The 20,028-nt window shown below is 43.7% G+C and overlaps 2 protein-coding genes across 2 annotated transcripts in view; one reads left to right on the top strand and one right to left on the bottom strand.

Annotated features, from left to right (window-relative positions):
• Positions 1-9,420: 9,420 nt before the first annotated feature.
• LOC119539284 (voltage-dependent anion-selective channel protein 3-like) lies at positions 9,421-10,391 on the bottom strand. The gene has a single exon (XM_037842733.1). It carries the CDS (start codon positions 10,364-10,366, stop codon positions 9,515-9,517), a length of 852 nt encoding a protein of 283 aa, XP_037698661.1. The 5' UTR covers positions 10,367-10,391; the 3' UTR covers positions 9,421-9,514.
• A 5,484-nt stretch (positions 10,392-15,875) lies between these two features.
• Positions 15,876-20,028, top strand: part of BDH1 (3-hydroxybutyrate dehydrogenase 1) — a 55,973-nt gene continuing 51,820 nt past the window's right edge. Inside the window, exon 1 of the mRNA XM_037837843.1 lies at positions 15,876-16,017. The gene's annotated coding sequence lies outside the window, so the exon portion shown is untranslated. The remainder of the gene's footprint in view (positions 16,018-20,028) is intronic.

Genomic DNA, 20,028 nt, shown 5'->3' with positions numbered 1-20,028 from the left:
TGTATGATTTTTTTAAAGTGTCTTTGGATTCGATTTGCAAGTATTTTGTTGAGGATTTTTGCATCTATATTCATTAGGGAGATTGGCCGGTAGTTTTCCTTTTTTGTAGCATCTTTGCCTGGTTTTGGTATTAGATTGATGTTAGCTTCATAAAATGAGTTAGGTAGTGTTCCATTTTCTTCAATGTTTTGAAAGAGTTTGAGTAAGATTGGTGTCAGTTCTTTCTGGAAAGTTTGGTAGAATTCCCCTGTGAAGCCATCTGGCCCTGGGCATTTATTTGTGGGAAGATTTTTGATGACTGATTGGATCTCTTTGCTTGTGATGGGTTGGTTGAGGTCTTCTGTTTCTTCTCTGGTCAGTCTAGGTTGCTCATATGTTTCCAGGAAATTGTCCATTTCTTCTACATTATCCAGTTTGTTGCCATACAGTTGTTCATAATATCCTCTTATAATTTTTTTAATTTCTTCAGGATCTGCAGTTATGTCACCTTTTTCATTCATTATTTTGTTTATATGGGTCTTCTGTCTTTTTGATTTTGTCAGTCTAGCTAGGGGCTTGTCAATCTTGTTGATCTTCTCAAAGAACCAACTTTTGGTGATATTTATCCTCTCTATTGTTTTGTTCTCTATGTCATTTATTTCTGCTTTAATCCTTGTTATTTCTTTTCTTCTACTTGGTTTAGGGTTGGTTTGCTGCTCATTTTCTAGCTTCTTCAGTTGATCCATTAGTTCTTTGATTTTGGCTCTTTCTTCCTTTTTAATATATGCGTTTAGTGCTATAAATTTCCCCCTGAGCACTGCTTTTGCTGCATCCCATAGGTTTTGGTATGTTGTGTTCTCATTTTCATTCGTCTCTATATATTTAGCAATTTCCCTTGCTATTTCTTCTTTAACCCACTGATTGTTTAGGAGTGTGTTGTTTAACCTCCAGGTATTTGTGAATTTTCTAAGTCTCTGATGGTTATTGACTTCTAATTGTATTCCATTGTGGTCAGAGAATGTGTTTTGAATAATTTCAATCTTTTTAAATTTGTTGAGGCTTGTTTTATGTCCCAGCATATGATCTATTCTGGAGAAAGTTCCATGAGCAGTAGAAAAATATGTGTATCCTGGTGATTTGGGATGTAATGTCCTGTATATGTCTGTTAAATCTAATTCATTTATCAGATTGTTTAGGTTTTCAATTTCCTTATTGGTCTTCTGTCTGGTTGATCTATCTATAGGAGAGAGTGATGTGTTGAAGTCTCCCACAATTATTGTGGAAACATCAATTGCTTCCTTTAGTTTTGCCAGTGTTTCTCTCATGTATTTTGTGGCACCTTGATTGGGTGCATAGACATTTATGATTGTTATTTCTTCTTGCTGAATTGCCCCTTTTATTAGTATGTAGTGGCCTTCTTTGTCTCTCAAAACATCCCTGCATTTGAAGTCTATTTTATCTGAGATTAATATTGCTACACCTGCTTTCTTTTGGCTGTAGCTTGCATGAAATATTTTTTTCCATCCTTTCACTTTCAGTTTCTTTGTGTCCCTGTGTCTAAGATGAGTCTCTTGTATGCAACATATTGATGGTTCATTTTTTTTGATCCATTCTGCGAATCTGTATCTTTTAATTGGGGAGTTTAATCCATTTACATTCAACGTTAAAACCGTGAAGGCATTTCTTGAATCGGCCATCTTATCCTTTGGTTTATGATTGCCATATTTTTCCCTCTCTCTATTAATATCCTTTATTGTACCCATACCGAATCTCTTTAGTACTGAACCTTTCTCCAAGTCTCTCTGTCCTGTCTTTGTTTCTCTGTCTGTAGGGCTCCCTTTAGTATCTCCAGTAGGGCAGGTCTCTTGTTAGCAAATTCTCTCAGCATTTGTTTGTCTGTGAAAAATTTAATCTCTCCCTCAAATTTGAAGGAGAGCTTTGCTGGATAAAGTATTCTTGGCTGGAAATTTTTCTCACTCAGAATTTTAAATATATCGTGCCACTGCCTTCTTGCCTCCATGGTGGCTGCTGAGTAGTCAGTACTTAGTCTTATGCTGTTTCCTTTGTATGTGGTGAATTGCTTTTCTCTTGCTGCTTTCAGAACTTGCTCCTTCTCTTCTGTGTTTGACAGTGTGATCAGTATATGTCTCGGAGTGGGTTTATTTGGATTTATTCTATTTGGAGTTCACTGAGTATTTATGATTTGTGTATTTATGTTGTTTAGAAGATTTGGGAAGTTTTCCCCAACAATTTCTTTGAATACTCTTCCTAGACCTTTACCCTTTTCTTCCCCTTCTGGGACACCAATGAGTCTTATATTTGGACGTTTCATATTATCTATCATATCCCTGAGGTCCATTTCGAGTTTTTCAATTTTTTTCCCCATTCTTTCTTTTATGCTTTCATTTTCCATTCTGTCATCTTCCAGGTCACTGATTCGTTGTTCAACTTCCTCTAGTCTTGTACTATGAGTGTCCAGAATCTTTTTAATTTGGTCAACAGTTTCTTTAATTTCCATAAGATCATCCATTTTTTTATTTAGTCTTGCAATGTCTTCTTTATGCTCTTCTAGAGTCTTCTTGATTTCCTTCATATCCAGTACTATGGTCTCATTGTTCATCTTTAGTTCTTTGAGTAGCTGCTCTAGGTGCTGTGTCTCTTCTGATCTTTTGATTTGGGTGCTTGGGCTTGGGTTATCCATATCATCTGGTTTTTTCATATGCTTTATAATTTTCTGTTGTTTTTGGCCTCGTGGCATTTGCTGAACTTGATAGGGTTCTTTTAGGGTTTGTAGACCTATTGAAGTCCTTATCTCTAATTTATCAGATCTACAGCTTTGTGGAGTACACTTTCTCTAACTAACCAGCAGGTGGCGTCCACGAGCCACCTGTTCTCCACAAGCCAGTTCTCCCCTGCTTAGCCTTTTTGGTCAGTGGGGGAGTGAGTCTTGTGGGGCCCAATTGGTGTACCAAGCTTGTGTGTGTAGTTGGTGTTGCCTGCCCTGTATGTGGGGCGTGTTTCTGGGCAGTCGGGGAGGGGGGGTGGCCCTAACAATCAAATCTCCCTGATGATCCTAGAGTTTTAAAGCTGCTGCAATAGTCTAATCATTCAGTTCAGTCCTGCCACAGTTTGTCTCTGCCACTGACCCACAAGTCCTTGGTATTGGCGTATGGCTCCTGAGACTTGCAAGTGGGCCCCTCTTCCAGGCTGTGCACCCCGGGTCCTCTGTTGAGGGATGACTGTGCTCTGTCACAGGTGAGTGCCGTCCCCCCAGGGCAGTTCTGGGCTGCTGGGCTGTGTAGGGAGGCTCCCAGTCTGCTCAAATGATGGCTGAATGGGGCTTTGTTAATTCACACTGCTCCACCTTCCCAACTCTGGGACAATCAGCTGAGGTTGCAGGGAAGGCTAATGTCCACGCCCAGTTTTGTGGTGTGTGCCTGTTATTTGAAGCACTTCCATCACACTGGGTTGTGTGGGGCAGCTCTGGGCTATGGGGCTGGCGATGGGCAGGAGTGTTTCCTGTCCACCAGGATGATGGCTGTGAGCAGACACCCCCCTTTTCTTGGGAAGTTGTGGTGTTTAGTGAATTTTCTCAGCCACTGGATTATTGCCTTTTGTCTCAGAGCTCTCTTAGTTCTGCTCTTGACTTGACGTGCCCAAATTGCAATTCTTTGAAGCTTTCTGTATTGGGCTTCTTAGAGTAATTGTTTTAGAAAAAGAAAAAAGGATTAAAAAAAAAAAAAAAAAAAGGGCCCTCCTCAGAGATCTAATAGGTTATTGAAATGCTAATAGACAAAGCAACCAGGGCCATTAAGGAAAGGTCCACAGGGCAGAGAGATCAGCTTTTCTTCGGGATTTGCATATGCACCTCAAGGCCTGAGCTCTGCCCTTCCCCTTTCTGTGTTCACCAGAACTCCAAAAATCCTCTGCTTTTATTTTGGAGTTTTTCGTGTTATTTTTTTTTTTCTATGCCTGTCTCCTCTCTGCTGGGCTGGCTGCTCTCAGATTCTCTGGTGTCTGGTCTCAGTCTATCTATGGTTGGAGTCTGGATTAGTAGAATGAGTTTCCGATAAGAGCAGCCACTGCAGTTCTCCCTTCTCCTTCCCGGAGCTGACAGCCCCTCCTCCCATGGGACTGAGCCTGGCAGGGAGGGGCGCGGGTCCCCTGGCCGCAAAAACTTACAGATTTCGCTGATCTCAGCAGTTCGACATTTTCATGAGTGTTTTATGAAGTATGCCCGAAGACAGATTGTTCTGTGGTGTCCAGTCCACGCAGTTCCTGGCTTTTTACCTACTTTCCTGGAGGAGTAACTAAAACTTACAGCTCACCAGTCTGCCATCTTGCCCCACCTCTCGCACTGTACCTTTTAATATTTCAAAATATTAACTCTGAGATTTACTCCCTGGGATATCTGTTTCTTTGTTTTGTAACCAGCTGGTGATAAGACAGAGATTTTCTTGAGCTTCAGCCCCCCTATCAGGAAGGTCGGCCCAAAGCAAATGCAGTGGGCCCGGCTGTCCTTGAGTTACTGGGCTTCTGTCTTGTCCTGGGCTTTTGTTTCTTAGTTGTTTTGGAGTTCCCCTGTTTATAGGCATTTGGTTGTCCCCTCTGTTTTTCAGGGGATAAACCTCCCAGGTATCTGAAGTCATCAGGCCTTTGTCCAGACTGCCTCTATAGTTTTTTGTTTGTTTGTTTGTTTTTGTTTTTGTTTTGTTTGTTTACCCTTTTTGTTGTCTCAGGCTGGTTTTTCCTGGAGGGAAAATTCTGGGAGGAGGTTCACCCTGGGGAGGACTTTCCCAATTCAGTCTTTCCCGGACAAAACAGCACCAGGGACCCAAAAAAGGGGTTGCAGACTGGCTTCAAAGTGCCCTATGGAGGAGTCAGGAAGGGCACCAAAAACTTCTCTGACAGTTCTCCAAAGCTGAGCTTTCCTGGCCTCTGCAGCAAATGCAGCCGTTCAGCTAACTTTCCCGTACAGTCCTGAAGAAGCCCTGCATCTTTAAATTGTTTCTGGGACTCACTTTCTGGAAGCTTAGAATTTTTCAAACCATCAGTTTCTGATTTCTTTGTTCCCTGGAGTTCATTTCTTAGCTTATCCCTTTCCTCTCCCATATTACTATAAGTTGCAAGGAGAAGCAAGGCCAACTTTCCACACTTAATTTGGAAATCTCCTCAGCTAAACATCCAAGTTCGTCACTTTCAAATTCTGCCTTCCATCCAACATCAGGACTCAATTTTACCAAATTCTCTGCCACTTTAAAACAAGGATAGCCTTTCTTCCAATTTGAAGTGACACATTCATCATCGCTGTCTAAGGCTTCATTGGAAATACCTTTAGCGGCTGTATTTCTACTGACAGTCTCCTCAAGGCAAGCTAGGCCTTTTCTATCAAGCACCTCACAGTTCTTCCAGCCTCTACCCATTACCCAATTCCAAAGCCATTCCACATTTTTGGCATTTGCAATAGTGGCTCACCATACCCAGTACCAAAATCTGTTTTAATTTCCTAGGCTGTTGAAAGTAGATACCATCAAATGGGCTGGCTTAACAGAGGAAATTTATTAGCTTACTGTTTTGAGACTGAGAAAAATGTCCAAATCAAAGTATCAACAAGGCGAAGCTTTCTTCCCAAAAGTGGCTGCCAGCCATCCTTGGTTCCTCTGCCACATGGCAAGGCACATGGCAGTGTTTCCTGGTCTCTCCCTTCTCTTCTGGGTTTCGTTGCTTTCAGCTTCTTGCTTCTACAGCTTTCTCTCTCTCTCTCTGTATTCATCCTGTTTATAAAGGACACCGGTAAAGAGGATTAAGACCCATCCTAAATGAGGTGGGTCACACCTTACCTGAAGTAGCCTCCTCAAAAGGTCCTACTTACAATGGGTCCACAGCCACGGGAATGGATTAACTTTAAGAACATGCTTTTCTGGGGTACATAGTTTCAAACCACTACACTTCTCATTATTCAGTCCATCATTCATGTCTCTCAGTAGATACACAGTTTTCTTTGTAAAGTCTTTGCATTTCTGGTTGTCTGTTGCTATTGTGATTTTTATTTTATCATTATAGTTTTCAAAGGGGAAAAGCTTTTAATTTTTTTTCCCTGTATTTGTCCTGTATTAACCTAATTTACTGAACTCCATTATTATTCTAACAGTTTTGTGTTAATTATCCTAAATGTTCTAGGTTAATAATTATAGTGCCTGGAGTAGTGCTAATTTTGACTCTTTCTTTTATTTACACTTCATTTCTTTTTCTTGCTTTACTGGCTTCACCATTGTGGTGTCTGGACACAGCATTTCTCTCTGGCACCCCTTTGGGACATGACTCTGGGTCTCTGCCTTCCAACTTCAAGCCTCTCAACTATGGGTGGAGTTCTGTTTTATTTTTGTGGGTCCCCCCCCGAGCCAGCCTCTGCTTGTCAGAACCTACCCTCCCTGTAAGCATTGTTTTCACCCTTTTCTATTGCGGCTGCCACAGTCTCACGCCACACAAGAAAATGAGCAGCCATCCAAGGAAAAGCCTCTGAGGATGACCTGCTGTCTCTATGCCAGCAAAAATCTTGGCCACATCATGGCTCAGTTCTTTTCACATTGCCAGTCTGTCTTTATAGCTGGAATTTAAAGATCTAGGGTCAGTACTAGAAGACTGGGCTAGTCAACCTGGGAGTCTTTTGTTTCCAGCTTATCCTTACCCCTGTTGTGCATCTCCTCACTCTCCCTGTCTCTGTGTTACAGGACCAAGGCGGTGGATTATTTTGCCCAATGTAGTCAAATGACCAATTCCTGAGACACTGGGTTTTCAAAAAGAAAAAGAGTTTTATTGCTAGGCACAAAGCAGAAGAGCAGATGACTATTGGTCCAAAATCTGTCTCCCCAAATTGCAATAATTCTGATAGTTTTATAGTATCAAAAGATGGGCAGGTTTTAGGATAATGAGTACAGTGGCCTCAGATGATATAAAGTAGTGATTTAATTATTGAGCATGTGCAAATTGATTACATGCTTAGTCACAGAACGTGTGTAAGAAAATGGTGGCCTCAATATGATGATGGGTGTGATTTTTATTATTATAATGAGGTATAGGTCACTTGTAGGTTAAAGTCTAAGCTACTGTACATGTCAGGTGGGCCCATTTTGGTTAGATACAGTTTCAGTTATCAAGATAACTTTGGAATTGGGATGGGCTAGTTCTGGGTTGACCCAAGACCCTTCATTAATAAACATTAGGGGCTGTCTTTAGTGGTCATAAGACTTTAAAGTTGAAAAACTGGATAAATAGGTACAAGTGAAGGTTAGTCACAAGGTTTTTACAATCACAAGGGCACAAGATAAAGGCTGTACAATCATCATCAGAGATCAAGGCAGCTGGATTACAGTTCAGGTTTCAGGTATTTCCCTCTGTCTGCTCTAATATACCAGAAAGTAAAAATGAATATCTATGTAATGATTCAGTAATCATAATCAGTCCTTAAATCTAATTTCTTGGTTACGCCTGCAATGCTTTCCTTGGCTCTTCTCTGTTGACTCACTAGGACCCCAGCTTGGGCCCTATGTCCTCTTTCACCCCCAGACCTGCTGCAGTGGTCAGAGAGAGGAAATAAGGTTGCGAGGACAGATGAGCTGAATTCCTCCTGTATTCTGAGGCTGGTTGTAGAACCTGGTGGAATGGGAAGGATGAAGAAGGAGAGGTTTCAGGAACACTTGGTCTGCCCCAAGTACCAGGAGAACCCAGAGAAATCCCTGTGTGCCCTGGCTGGCTGTGGCCTCCTAGAGGAGAACACATTGCTGGGGTGGTTGTGTGACCTTAAGGACACACCTATCATCACCCAGTGAACCTGCCATGAGTCAGAGGGTTGCCACAGCAGACACATTAAATTCAGGGATAAGCTCCCCAGCCTTCTACCCAGCCATTCCTCAGTATCATCTCTTCAGACTCTCTTCATTTCTCCCTACTCTTCCTTCTGGTTTGGCCACTGGCTTGGTCCACTGCTTACTCCCTGCTAAGTGGACCCCCTCCTGAGTCAGGGTCTTCTTGAAGTTATCTGCCTTTGGGCATGTCCCAAGTGCCCCACCTGGGAGAAGCCCTAAAAGGGCAGTCCTGGCAGGGATCACCTGGTGACCTGGTCCCTGCTGCCCCACCCCCCCCGCCTCCCCTGCAATACAGGCCACAGTGGGCTGGACCACTGGATGAAGGGGAGGCATCGAGGAGGAATCCCGGGTTTTGGGCCTGGTGACCAGAAGGAGACAGAAGGGAGGAGAAAAGATATGGGGGCTGAAGGGAATAGCTCTGAGAAAAATGGCCAACAGACATTAGTGAAAGAAAGAAGAATGACATTAAAAGTAATTATGCTCCTCTTTATTCAATTGAAATTTTCTTTTTGCCTTTTTTCCTATTAATATGTTGTGGTCTGGGGATGTTTGGAAAGGTCCCATTGTTTAAAATATTTCTTCCAGGGGCCTGGAACTCCACAGTTTTAGACTCATTTCTTTGGGTCTTGAAGACTTTTCGGTTTTTGAGGGTCTTTCATAAAAAGTTAAAGTGACTCCAGAGGCTATGTCTCCCCAGTGCCCTCTGAACAAAGAGGCCAGTGAACATGAACCAAACTGCCCTGGCCCATCCTCATTTCCTGCTGCTCATTGCCCACTCCCACCCCCACCCTGCATGTCCTACAAGGCGGCGCCCGACCACAGCTATTCCAAGGCATGCCAGGCTGCATCAAACCTAAGGGACAACACAATTCTTGCTCTTCCCTATGTCTGGGGTACCCTTCCCCATCTCAGCCTGTCCAAATTTTACCTGAACACCACCTACGTACTATTCCTACCAAAAAATGTTTAATGTCAATCCAATTATGAGGCAGATTTGAGAACATTTTACAAAACAACTAGCCTGGACTCATCAAATGGTCAATGTCACGAAAGAGTCCTCCCACCCATCCCCCACCCCACCCCCGCCAAACAAAGGGCAGGGTTCTGTTCTGGATTTAAGGAAACTAGAGACTTGAGAACTAAACACAAGTCATGATCCTTGACTGGAATCTTGATAGAGGGAAAAAGCTATAAAGGGCATTATTGGGACAATTGGGGGAATTTTTTTTTTTTTTTTTTTTTATGTTCCAAATGTGATGGATTTATTTTACTCTGATGCAAAACCAAAGATTTCACTACAGCACAGAGACCAATATATTAAAAGGTCATGAAAAAGTGGTGTGGGACATGCAGGACATAATGTACAAACTGGACGATCAGGTCATTTCCCTTACAACATGACACACTGTCACTGAGGAACACATTTAAAATAACACTGAGGAACTGAACTGAAATGTGGCACAAACATGAAAACTTCCATGCATGCCTTCAAGTACCTCCCTTAGGATGGACTTGCAACCTCTAGACTTCAGAGTAGGGAGGATTACAATTCTTTGGAAGAATAAAAAGTTCACACTTTTGAAATTTCACAGAAGAATTTTAAGGCCAAAACAGTAGGTTCGCTTCTCTTCATCTCCAGGGACAAATCTGATACTCTACTCAAAACCATATTAAGCCTCTAGTTCGAATCCCAACCCAACCTTGTGACCTCCTGCATTGAAGTTCTTTCCATCGATTAAAGCTAATAGGGTCAGTTTGACTCCTGGTCGAAGGGTCTGAGTATAGCCAAGTCCAATCAGGCTGGTGTTATTTACTTTAGCAGATAGAGAAGTTTTACAATCCAGCTTGTATTTAGCAGCAATGCCAAAACGGGTGTTGTTACTGCCAGCTGTCCAAGCAAGATTTATTGAAGTTTCGATCTTCTCATTAACCTTCTGGTAGATAGAACCCCCAAATTCAGTGCCATCATTCACATGGGTATGCAGCTGGAAGTCTGCAGCTTTGTAACCAAGGGCGAAATTATTCTGTGACAGTTTGGATTTGGCTGTGTCAAAACTCATCTGATAGCCAGCAAGCCAACCTTCAAGGGCCAACACAGCCCAGCCATAGATGGTTGGTCCAGAAAAATCTATATCAACATTACTGCCAAAACTGAAACAATCCTGCTTATAAGAGGCCTTTAATTTCCCACTCTTCTTTCCTGTGTTCGGTACAAATATGGTATCAAGAGTCACTTTCAACCCTTCAGCCAACTTATTCTCCAAAGAGATTTCTGTCCCAAGAGTATTGTCTGTGTTCCATTTTTGGGTGAAGGTAAGCCCATAGTTACAGATCTTATATTTGGTTTCTAGGTTGCCTGACGCTTTTCCTGTATCAGTGTAAGCGTGACCAGAAGTAGAAAATTCCACTCCACTACAAGACTTGGTTTTCAGATCTATTTTGACCATGCCAAACCCATATCCTTTGTTAAAGACATCTTTGGCGGCCTTTCCTAGGTCACTGTAAGTCGGTGTGTTACACATATCTCCAACCAGATGGCCTGTCTCCACTCCGCCAGCTGGGGGAATTTGAATATGGATTAATTTGATAAAATTATTATCAATGTTACATTTTCTTGAGTGTGACAGCAGTATTGTCGTTATGTAGGAGAATTGCCTTGTTCTTTTGAGGTGCATGCTGAAATATTGAGGAGTGTTTTGCGACTATGTCTGCAATGCACTTTCAAATGATTTAGCAAAGCGTATATGTATATGTACATGTATATAGAGAGAAATAAAGCAAATGTGACAAAGTGTTAGCAATTGGTGAATCTAGATTACAGCTATATGGGTGCTCATTATACTCTTTCTTCATCTTTTCTGAAAGTTTTAAATTTTTCAAAATAAAGAATTGGAAGAAAAATATCCTACCTATTCTGTGAATCCTAGATCCAAGACAGTCACCTCCTCTATGTAGCCTGCTCTCTAGTCCCAATCTGAAGCATTAGTTCCTTCTTCCACCTTTCCAGAGCCAGTACCTACACTTATGTTACGTCACCTGGCCCAAGCTGTCCTGGAACAGAGTAATGGTCTGCTCATCCCAGGGACATGTCTGTCCCCCTCCCTGGGCTGTGAGCTCCTGGAAGGCACTGACTGCAGAGATCTCAGGGGATAGAGAGGTTGAAAAACCAGCCTTGCCACGTCCCAGCTTGGCCTGGGGCCACCCTCCTCCCTCTGACCTGTGCTCCAGGCTCTTGGGTAAGGACCTTCCCTGCTCCTGTTGGATCCTGCCCTCCCTGACAAAAAGAGGGAAGAAAGGGGACCAATTAGAGATTAGAGGAATCTGTTTCAGTGTTGTGTCAGGGTCAAATCAGGCAAGCAGACCACACTAAGTGGGATAAAGGATTTCTTTTAGGAATTAGATCTCATGCAATTGTGGCAGGATCTGAGGAGGTGAAGGTCCAGGAGGGAATTGGAGGATCAGAGAAGGTGTCACATACCAACCAGAGAAGCCAAACATTTCTAGCCACTGGAATGGGACTGCAAAGGGAAGGCTCATGGGGTGGTCTTTGGGAAGTCAGCTTCTGTGCAGCTACCACCTCTGTGGGCCCACCATCAAGTATCCGGTGGTGGGTTTGGAGCCACTGTGGGTCAACAGGGTCAGTGGTTGGGAAGAAGAGCTGGAAGAGAGAAAGGACAAGCTGGAACCCGCCAGCACCTCTGTGTCTCTCTGTCACACTCATCTAACCATCACCACCTCAGAGAATAATGATTGCTGCTTCTCTTCTTCCAAATCTTGGGCAAGTTTCTCTTTTGGTCTGCTCTAATTGGGAACTATACAGAGAAGAAGATTGTGGTAAACATAATTTCTGCTTAAACAAATACCAACACAGCTCTCCCTCTAGGAAACAGTCTTGGAGTCTGGGAGAAGAGGTGGGCAGGAAGTAGATGCTTTCCAAAGTCCAGCAAAGTGTGAGGTGCACCAGGGACTCTGACTTGGGTTTCTGGATTGGGCCCTCTTGTGTTCTATGAGCATTTATGTGGAGGGTGTTAATGGTGTGGCCTGAGAGGGAGTGCCTTGTGCACACTCATCTCTAACGTGACGCCCAGAGTGAGACTATCAATGATGTAGGTTGTAAACTCCGCCTTCCCCAGGCCACATAAACCTAGGGTTTAACAGTCTGCACATTTACAATAATACCTATTTTGCTGCCCCTGCTACAGTTGCTGTTGTTTGGCCCATGGGACTCCTGGGAAGTCTCCCCTGGTCATATCTTGGAATCCCCAGGGGATGTTCCTTGTGAACTTCTGATCAAGCCCCTTCAGCTCCTATAGGACACTCACCACACTCCTCTTCTGCCTGTGGTCTCCACTGCCCATGGTGATTTCTGCTGCATACGAAGCTGCTGGAGGTGGTTCCTGACTGCTGCCCTTGGTGGCCACAGTCAACCTGCCTCACCCCCAGCATCACCACCTCTCCCAACACCTCCAGCCTGGACACAGCCATCGCCTCTGCTTTCACCTTGGCCAGCACCACTGATGCCCAGGAATCAGTGGGGGCCATGAGATACCAAAAGAAGGCAGAGTTCAGTGGCAAAATAGAGAATCAATTTCCTTTGGAGTCACTCTATTAGAGGGGCCCACAAATACTAAAATAATAATTCCATCTCCAAAGGCCTTATCTGTTTCAGTTTTCCCTTCCAGGATCCAATTACAAATCCCTGATAAAGACAGAAAGGACTGGGCTGGGGGAAAACAATCTGAGGAGGCAAACCCTTAACCCCTGCTCATTCTCAATAACTGGTTTTGTTTTGGGACCAGGCCTGTAAGTTTTTGGGTGAGTTGTCTCCTGCTTCTCTCAGGAAGTGCTTCAGTCTTTTATCCAAAAATATTCCTGCTGGATCCAGGTCCAGCCCACCGCTTCTGCAACCACGTCCAGACATGGTCACTGTGTCTAAGTCATATGGTATGTCCCTTCTTTTCTAGAATATAGGGAGTGTCCCCAATTCCCAGAGTCATGGGAATGAATGCTGTGGTCTCTCCTGCTGGGTAGTAAGCCTGGTCAACTCAGTAAACCACCAATCCACATGAGGGCCAAGGCCAATGCCTATCAGGTGGCCACGGAGTGGGACCACCCTTCCCTGTGATAAATAGCTCTTTACCCATCTTTCTCCTGCTCATAAACACACTGATCCCTGATAGAAACTCAAGCAGTTTGTTCTTTAACGAGGGTCCATGTGAGCAGCCCAAAGCCATGCAGAGTTGGGGGTGGGAGGCAAATTGGGAATTAGGCCTAACTCATTTCCTCACTGCTCAGGCCTTTGACAACATCTCATGTAGATACACCTCTGGGCTATAATGTTCTCTCTTCTCCATCCCCATGGAAGTCCTTCCCTTTGAGACCTTCCTAGTCCAGTGCCCACCCACCCCCTTTTGCTCCCCTCATTGGGAAGCATCACTCCTTCCCGTAGTATAATGAAGCCTCAGCACCCTCTCAGGCCCTTCTTGGGTTTTGGATGATTACTGGCTGATAATAAATGTCTTCTCTGCTTATTTTTGCTGGCTTCCCTGCAGAAAAGGGGGAGTCCTAAATCTCTAGGGAAAATGGTGGTGCCTCCATTCTAGCTACAGCTGGATTCTTCCTAACACAACCGAAGTCAAATAGACTTCTCTACTACAAAGATAATTTTTTCTCCTAAGACCACCCTATCAATTCTACATGAGTAACCAATACTTCTATTGACATAATTTTGACCCTATTCCTTGTGGGACAACTTTGGTATTTTGAGGTTGAGGCACATTCCCAGCCCTCGCCTATCCGTGTTGTCTGAAAGTCTCTGCCAGCACTACCTAGATGAATGGCCCTAGGTTTCACCCTCTACTACAAGAGTGAAGAGGTGAGACATCAGTTCATTTAATCTGACTACTTATGTGTTATATATGGTTGAAAAATATTTCCTTTCTTAGTGAACTGAGTTTAATAGTGTTGCCTAAGAATTCATGTCCACTGGAACCTCAGAATATGACCTTATTTGGAAATAGAGTCTTTGCAGATGTAATAAGCTAAGTTAAAATGAAGTCATATAGATTAGGGTGGGCCCTAAATCCAACATGACTGGTGTCCTTAGAAGAAGAGAGGATGTGCAAATCCACCCAGAGGAGAATGCCAGGTGAGGATGGAGGAGGGATGAGCTACAGGCCAAGGAATGCAAAGGCTTGCCAGGACCACCAGAAGCAAGGAAGAGTCAAGGAAGGAGTCTCTAACACAGCCCTCAGAGGGAGCATGGCCCTGTGACTCCTTGATATCTGACTTTTGGCCTCCAGAACTGTGAGAGAATACATTTCTGTTGTTTTAAGCCACCCAATTTGGGGTCATTTGTTATGGCAGCCCTCTGAAAAATACACACTTCCCTTCAATATTTAAAAAAAAAAAAAAAAATGTTGGGAAGGAGGACTCAGAAAAGTAGCAAAAAAAAAAATTATACATTAAATTTTATTTTTTAGTTAAGAGTGTTTTAATAGGAAAAACACCTTTGAATATATGTTATTGTTTGTGGCCCTGAGGGAGGTTGCCTAAAGGGGCATTCCCTACAGTGAGAGTCAGCAGGAGCCATTCTACAAAGTCACCCTAGAATTCCTGGACAAAATGTGAAAAGGCTCCTAGAGACAAACAGAGGAACTGACTTTAAATGGTACTCCCTGGGGCTGATGGATGGTTTTCATTCATTGCTTCATTCATTCAACCCACTGCACCTACACAGGTGCAGCACAGAGCTACACAGATGAGTGAGGCAGGTGCTCTGCCTTCGCTATAGAAGACAAGGCAAGGAATAGATAGAACCTAGAGTGGGAAATGCTGTCCCAGAGGGGTGAGCAGAGTGCTGGGTGGGCAAACCCCCAGCTATCAGTGTTTGTGAGCCATTTATTCAAATAAATCACTTTACTCCTAGAAGATCCAGATCCAGATTCCTTTGTAGCAACCACCCACTAAATTCTTAGGAATTTCAGGAAAACTTTGAGTGATTCAAACAAAAATAAGTCAGTTGGAGTTTTAGGATGAAGTCATCTCAAAAGGCCGGTATTTGATAAATGGCCTGCTTTGTATGTTGTGATGGTCTGAGGCTGTATGTACCCCGGAAGAGATCATATTCTTAAATTCAATCCATTCCTGTGGGTATGGATCCATTGTAAGTAGGATCTTTTGGTGAGTAGAATCTTAAATTGAGATGTGACCCTCCTCATTCGGGGTGGGTCTTAATCTGCTTACTGGTGTCCTTTATAAGAGGATAAAGACACACACACCAAAAACAGCCCCAGAGAAACCGAGAGAGAAAAGCCAGAGAGAAACAAAGAAAGAAAACCACAGACAGAGAAGCCAGAAGCTGAAGCAACACCTGGGAGAGAAGGCCCAGCAGACGCCAGCCATGTGCATCACCATGTGACGGAGGAGTCTGATGATGCTTTGATTTGGACATTTTCACAGCCTAAGAACTGCAAGCTTGTAAGTTAATAAATCCCCATTTTTAAAGCCAACCCATTTCTGGTATATTGCATTTTGTCAGCTTTAGCAAACTAAAACATATGCTAATCCTGTGAGCACCTCACAGGGGTTGGTTTTGGCCTCATCTCCTTGCAGGTGACCCTGTCCAAAGCCATCTTGAAATCTTCCTCAGACCCTGATTCCAGGTTATGCTCAGGGCACTCTCTGGATATTTCTCATTCTGTTCAAGCCAATTCTCTGCTCATTTATGCCCACACATACCTGGTCAGGAGAACTCAGGATGGAGTCCGCTGGACCTGCCCTTTGGCATCATTCTTTCTTATGTGTCCCTAAGCAGCACCATCTAGCCTTGACCTGCTACTTGTCAGAGGGCCAAATCTACAGACATTTTAAGCTTAAAACAAACAGTTACAAAACTGAACTTTGCCTGTTCAGTGGCAAACATACAAGCATCCAGAAACCTCATGTTGTATTTTTTTTATTAGGTGACTTTGCTTATCACATGAGTGTGAGAATTTCCTTTCCCAGTTAAAAACAAGCATTGAAATAATAGACATAAAGCCTGGAGGACGTTTCCAGGAATATCTATTACACTCTGTTAGGTGAGAATTAAGAGGATTCCAGGAGTGTCTGGCTATTGATTTACCTGGAGAGGATCCTGCGGGCTGTTAATGAGGGAGCCTTGCTGGCTAAGGTGAGAAGGCTGAATGTGAGGGCTGTCAGCAGGAGGAAATACTTCAAGCCTTGGGAAGGGCCTGGTGTATGGGGGAGGGGTTTGGGGATGAGCAAATAGCCTTTGGAAACCCCAACCCCAAAACAGAGAGGCAGCAGCTTTGCCATTTGATTTCCCCTTTGAAATAACAGACTCTGTTCCTGCTTGCAGTAAGTTGAAAATAAAATAACACGCATTCATTGGGAACAAATTGAAAAAAAAAAAAAAAAAAGAGATAAGCCAGTGGTTTTGCATCTTTTTTTTTTTTTTAACCGTTTATAGTAATGTATTAAATATGCTTTGAAAAAAATGAATTTGAAGTTCAGAAAATTAGATTCAGGAGCTGAGAATCTTGCATCATATTTTTGTCTTTCAAAGTTAATATGGTCAGTTAGAACTCATAATTACTTTTCCTATTTGAGGGCATCAGATCTTGGCATCTGCCTTGTAACCAAGAGAGGTCTCATTGAAAGAAATTTCCATATAGAGAAGCAATTCCAGCTTCGGTTGTATTACCCAAAGCAACAATGCCCAACAAGTTAAAAAAAAGATTCTGTACTTCACAGAACCTTATAACTGGGATTGTTTTTTTATCTGTTCCTTCAAATGGTAATTGGTGGTGTGCTTAAAGCAATGTCTTCGGAGTAGGAGAAACTTGGATTGGGATCTCTCTCTGCCACCTCCAGGTTGTGTTGCTGTGGGCTAGTTATTTCACCTCTCTGGGCCTCAGCTTTCTCAGCTGCAATATGGGGGTAATCTCCAGTTACTTTTAGGATTGTTGCAAAGATTAAGTAAAATACTGTGTACAAGGCACTTAGCCCAGTGTCTGGCACATAGTGATCTATCATTAATTGCTAAGTTGTATTATTGGAGAGGGAACCCCACAGTGGCTTATCATTGCCTTCTGAGAACATAGCACATTACCTGGCATATCATTAGGGCTCAATCGATGTAAATTGAATGAATGAATGAAGAAACTTTATAGGTTGCTGTAGCTTGCGATAGGGTGGGGGGAGACAGGCCACGGTTCTTTTTTCATCTCCTCATATTTTTCCCTCTTCAAAGATTCCTATTACATACGTACCTCAAAACAACTTTGCTTAAGATTTCAGACTCCACCTCCACCCACACTGTGGCTTAAACAATCATATTAGTGAAACACAGAGTCAAAGGACAGAAAGGGGATGTGTTCGCCAGTGCCTGATAGTGCTCCTCTTTTTCCCTTAAGGTCCTAGCATTTGCTCAGTCACCACAGGAAAGAGGCTGGACTTCAGCTTCTCTTTCCTCTACAGAGTTTGGATCGTAGTCACATCAAGGGTGCAACACCGAATAATACATTGGACTTTTTCTTTCCTTTACTGTCAATTATACAAAAAGCTACTTGATACTTTTAAACTTCTGCAGTTAGGGCATGATTTCTAGCAAAAACAAAAAAACAGAAAACGAAACCCCTTTTTTAAAGAAAATTCCATTGCATTAAAACAAACAAAAGACCTGTGGGTTTGGGGGTGGTAGCTGGTGTTATTGTTCTCTTTTCCCCAGCAGAAGTCAGCACAGAGAACTGCATGCCTGGGATCCTTGGGGGCTTGGAAGTGACTGGCTAAGGGCAGGATTTAACCTGGCATTTGGCACAACGCTGAGGACAAAGAAGAGCAGGGACATTCAGAGACAAAACAGGGCCAGCTCTGGCAGGGGAGAGACTGGGACCTAGCAAGATGAGGGAATGATGAGGCTGAGCTGAGACTGCAGAAGGGTATGAGCTGGGAGGCACTTAGGAGCTGGTTCAGAGACAGGAGCAGACACCGTGGGCTCTCTTGGCTGGGGACAGTGTTTTATGGGTGCTTCATTCCAACTGAGAATCTTTCAGGATTCTACAGCTTCTACAAAGCCTATCCTGACCCACTGCCAGAACTCCCACTGCACTTAAATATTCCTCTTTTAGAAGACTTGCAGAACTTTTAATGATAGGTTCAGCTTGTGTGCATGTCTGATTTCCTTTCTTGAAGACAGGGAGTGAAGGCTGTTTCCCTCCCAAACCTAGCTTGGTAATCAACACCCTCTTGGTGTTGAAATGAGATGAAACATGCCAGGTGCTGAAGATCCTGGCCTGAGACCTCGTACTCAGGCAGAGAGAAGGTGCCTTTAAGGGGAGGACAGGAGGACAGGAGAGAGACAGAATCTTGGCAACCGCTGTGTTGGGAGTAGTCTGGTTCCCACACTGCCTCTGCTTAGCAGGTTCAACCCCAGAGCTGAGAGTTTCTCGTATTTCAAGGTCAGCAACCAGGACTTGGAAAGTGGGAAGAGGTCTCAGGTGGAGCTAAGCATGGCTTTGTTGTCTTTCACCTAGACCCAGCCCTCCAGCTGGCCCTTTCTCTTGGGAGTCTCTGACAGTTTCTGCCTATCTTTAAGAGCTTATTAGTGCCCTAGAGAACAGGGTAACTGGGAGATAGGAGCTGAAGAGCAAACCAATAAAATCAACTCATATCAGACTTGGGAAAAAGTCTGGTAGGGAACGGGAACTGAAAGGTGGGCTAAGATGTCTCTTTTGAGTTAACCATTGCTCAGCCTGGCTTCCCCCCAAAAGCAGAGCCTGAGCAAGGACTTGTGTGCAGGTAGATTGCTTTGGGGATAAATCCCAAGGAATAGTAGTGAAGGACTGAGAAGAGTCAAACCGAGGAGGGAAAGAGAAAGGTAGTCCAAGGGTACATCATTGAGTTGATTGAGTTAGTGGGCAACCAGGACTCATCTTAGGAGCTGTATTGTCAACCAGAAGAATTGAAAAGCAGAGCATTTCTCTACCAGCTCCTGCCAAAGGTTGCCCCATGAGATGTTCTTTTGCTCTTCCAGGTTTATGCATGTGTATGAATGGGCAGTGGGTTCCTGCAGGGGTCCTGTGCTGTAGGGACAGAGGAGTTTTGGGGCAAGGAGATACCAGGTGCAGTTGAGACCAGGTACTGTCAGATTACACTTGAACACAGCTGGTTGCCACAGCAAACGTTGGAGTAAAAAGGTGGGCTGGCTGGGAAGATAATTGCAGACAGATCAAATGTCCTTTTCCTGTCTTTCATAAATAGAAATATACATTCATTTCATTCCCAGTCCAAAGTCAGGACCTATGGTTTTCCTAGGTGGAAAGATGAATTCGTCCTTTCAGTGCTTTTCAAGCAGTGCTTAGCCTTCAAAGTATAATCTGCTGACTCAATATAGGGATTTCTTGCTATAGCTGTGGCATGATGTACAAGTGACTCTTCTGAAATACATCACTGAAGCAAGTACTCTGGGCTTGAGTTTGTCTGTGAAATAGGTACTGAGATCCAAGAGTGCATCCTCCCTTTATGATTTTCTCAGTCTTCAAGGCTCACCCTTCACAGACAAGGAAGGAGGCTTGTATGAATCAGAATAGAGTTGACAGATTTCTTTAAAGCCTGGCAGGCCAGTACTTCCTTCCTGTTTTCATCTGTCTGGTCCTTCTCTAATTTAAATAGAACCTTGCTACTAATTTGCGCTGATACCTCCTTCTCTCCTCAGCTTCTCATCCTGGAAACTGAAGGGGCCACCCTGACTTGTTTTGGAGGTCTCATCTGGTCTCTGATGTTCTATTGTGGAAACTGTGGGGAACTATGACATTCGTAAATCATTAAATGACCCTTCAAAGAAATTTTTAAATGAATTTCATCTGATTAAAACACAAATTGAAACAAACAAACCCTGATGAGCTCTAAAGGCAGCAAACACACACAGGACTTTGAAGGTGACCCTCGTCCTCACCAGGGTTTTCCTCACTTCCTGGAGCTGCACCTTTTCTTCCCCGCCAGCAGCCCCCAGGGTGGAAACTTTTTCCCACCCACTTCTGGAGGGAGGAGAGATTTGCGAAGATGTACGTCCGGGTTAGAGCCGAGACAGACGGGGCAGGAGTGGGTTAATCCCCGGTTGAGCTCCCGGGGCTTCAGAGTACCCTTCCAGGCGCGCCTGGACTAAAAAGGAGGCGCGGGT

The sequence above is a fragment of the Choloepus didactylus genome, chromosome 1, assembly GCF_015220235.1.
Source record: "Choloepus didactylus isolate mChoDid1 chromosome 1, mChoDid1.pri, whole genome shotgun sequence".
NCBI lineage: Eukaryota > Metazoa > Chordata > Mammalia > Pilosa > Megalonychidae > Choloepus > Choloepus didactylus.
This window is presented reverse-complemented; position numbering and strand designations above follow the sequence as displayed.

What these genes read in the sequence shown, in the direction of transcription:
- LOC119539284 (XM_037842733.1), bottom strand. Translation starts at nt 10,366, where the DNA reads ATGTGTAACACACCGACTTACAGTGACCTAGGAAAGGCCGCCAAAGAT.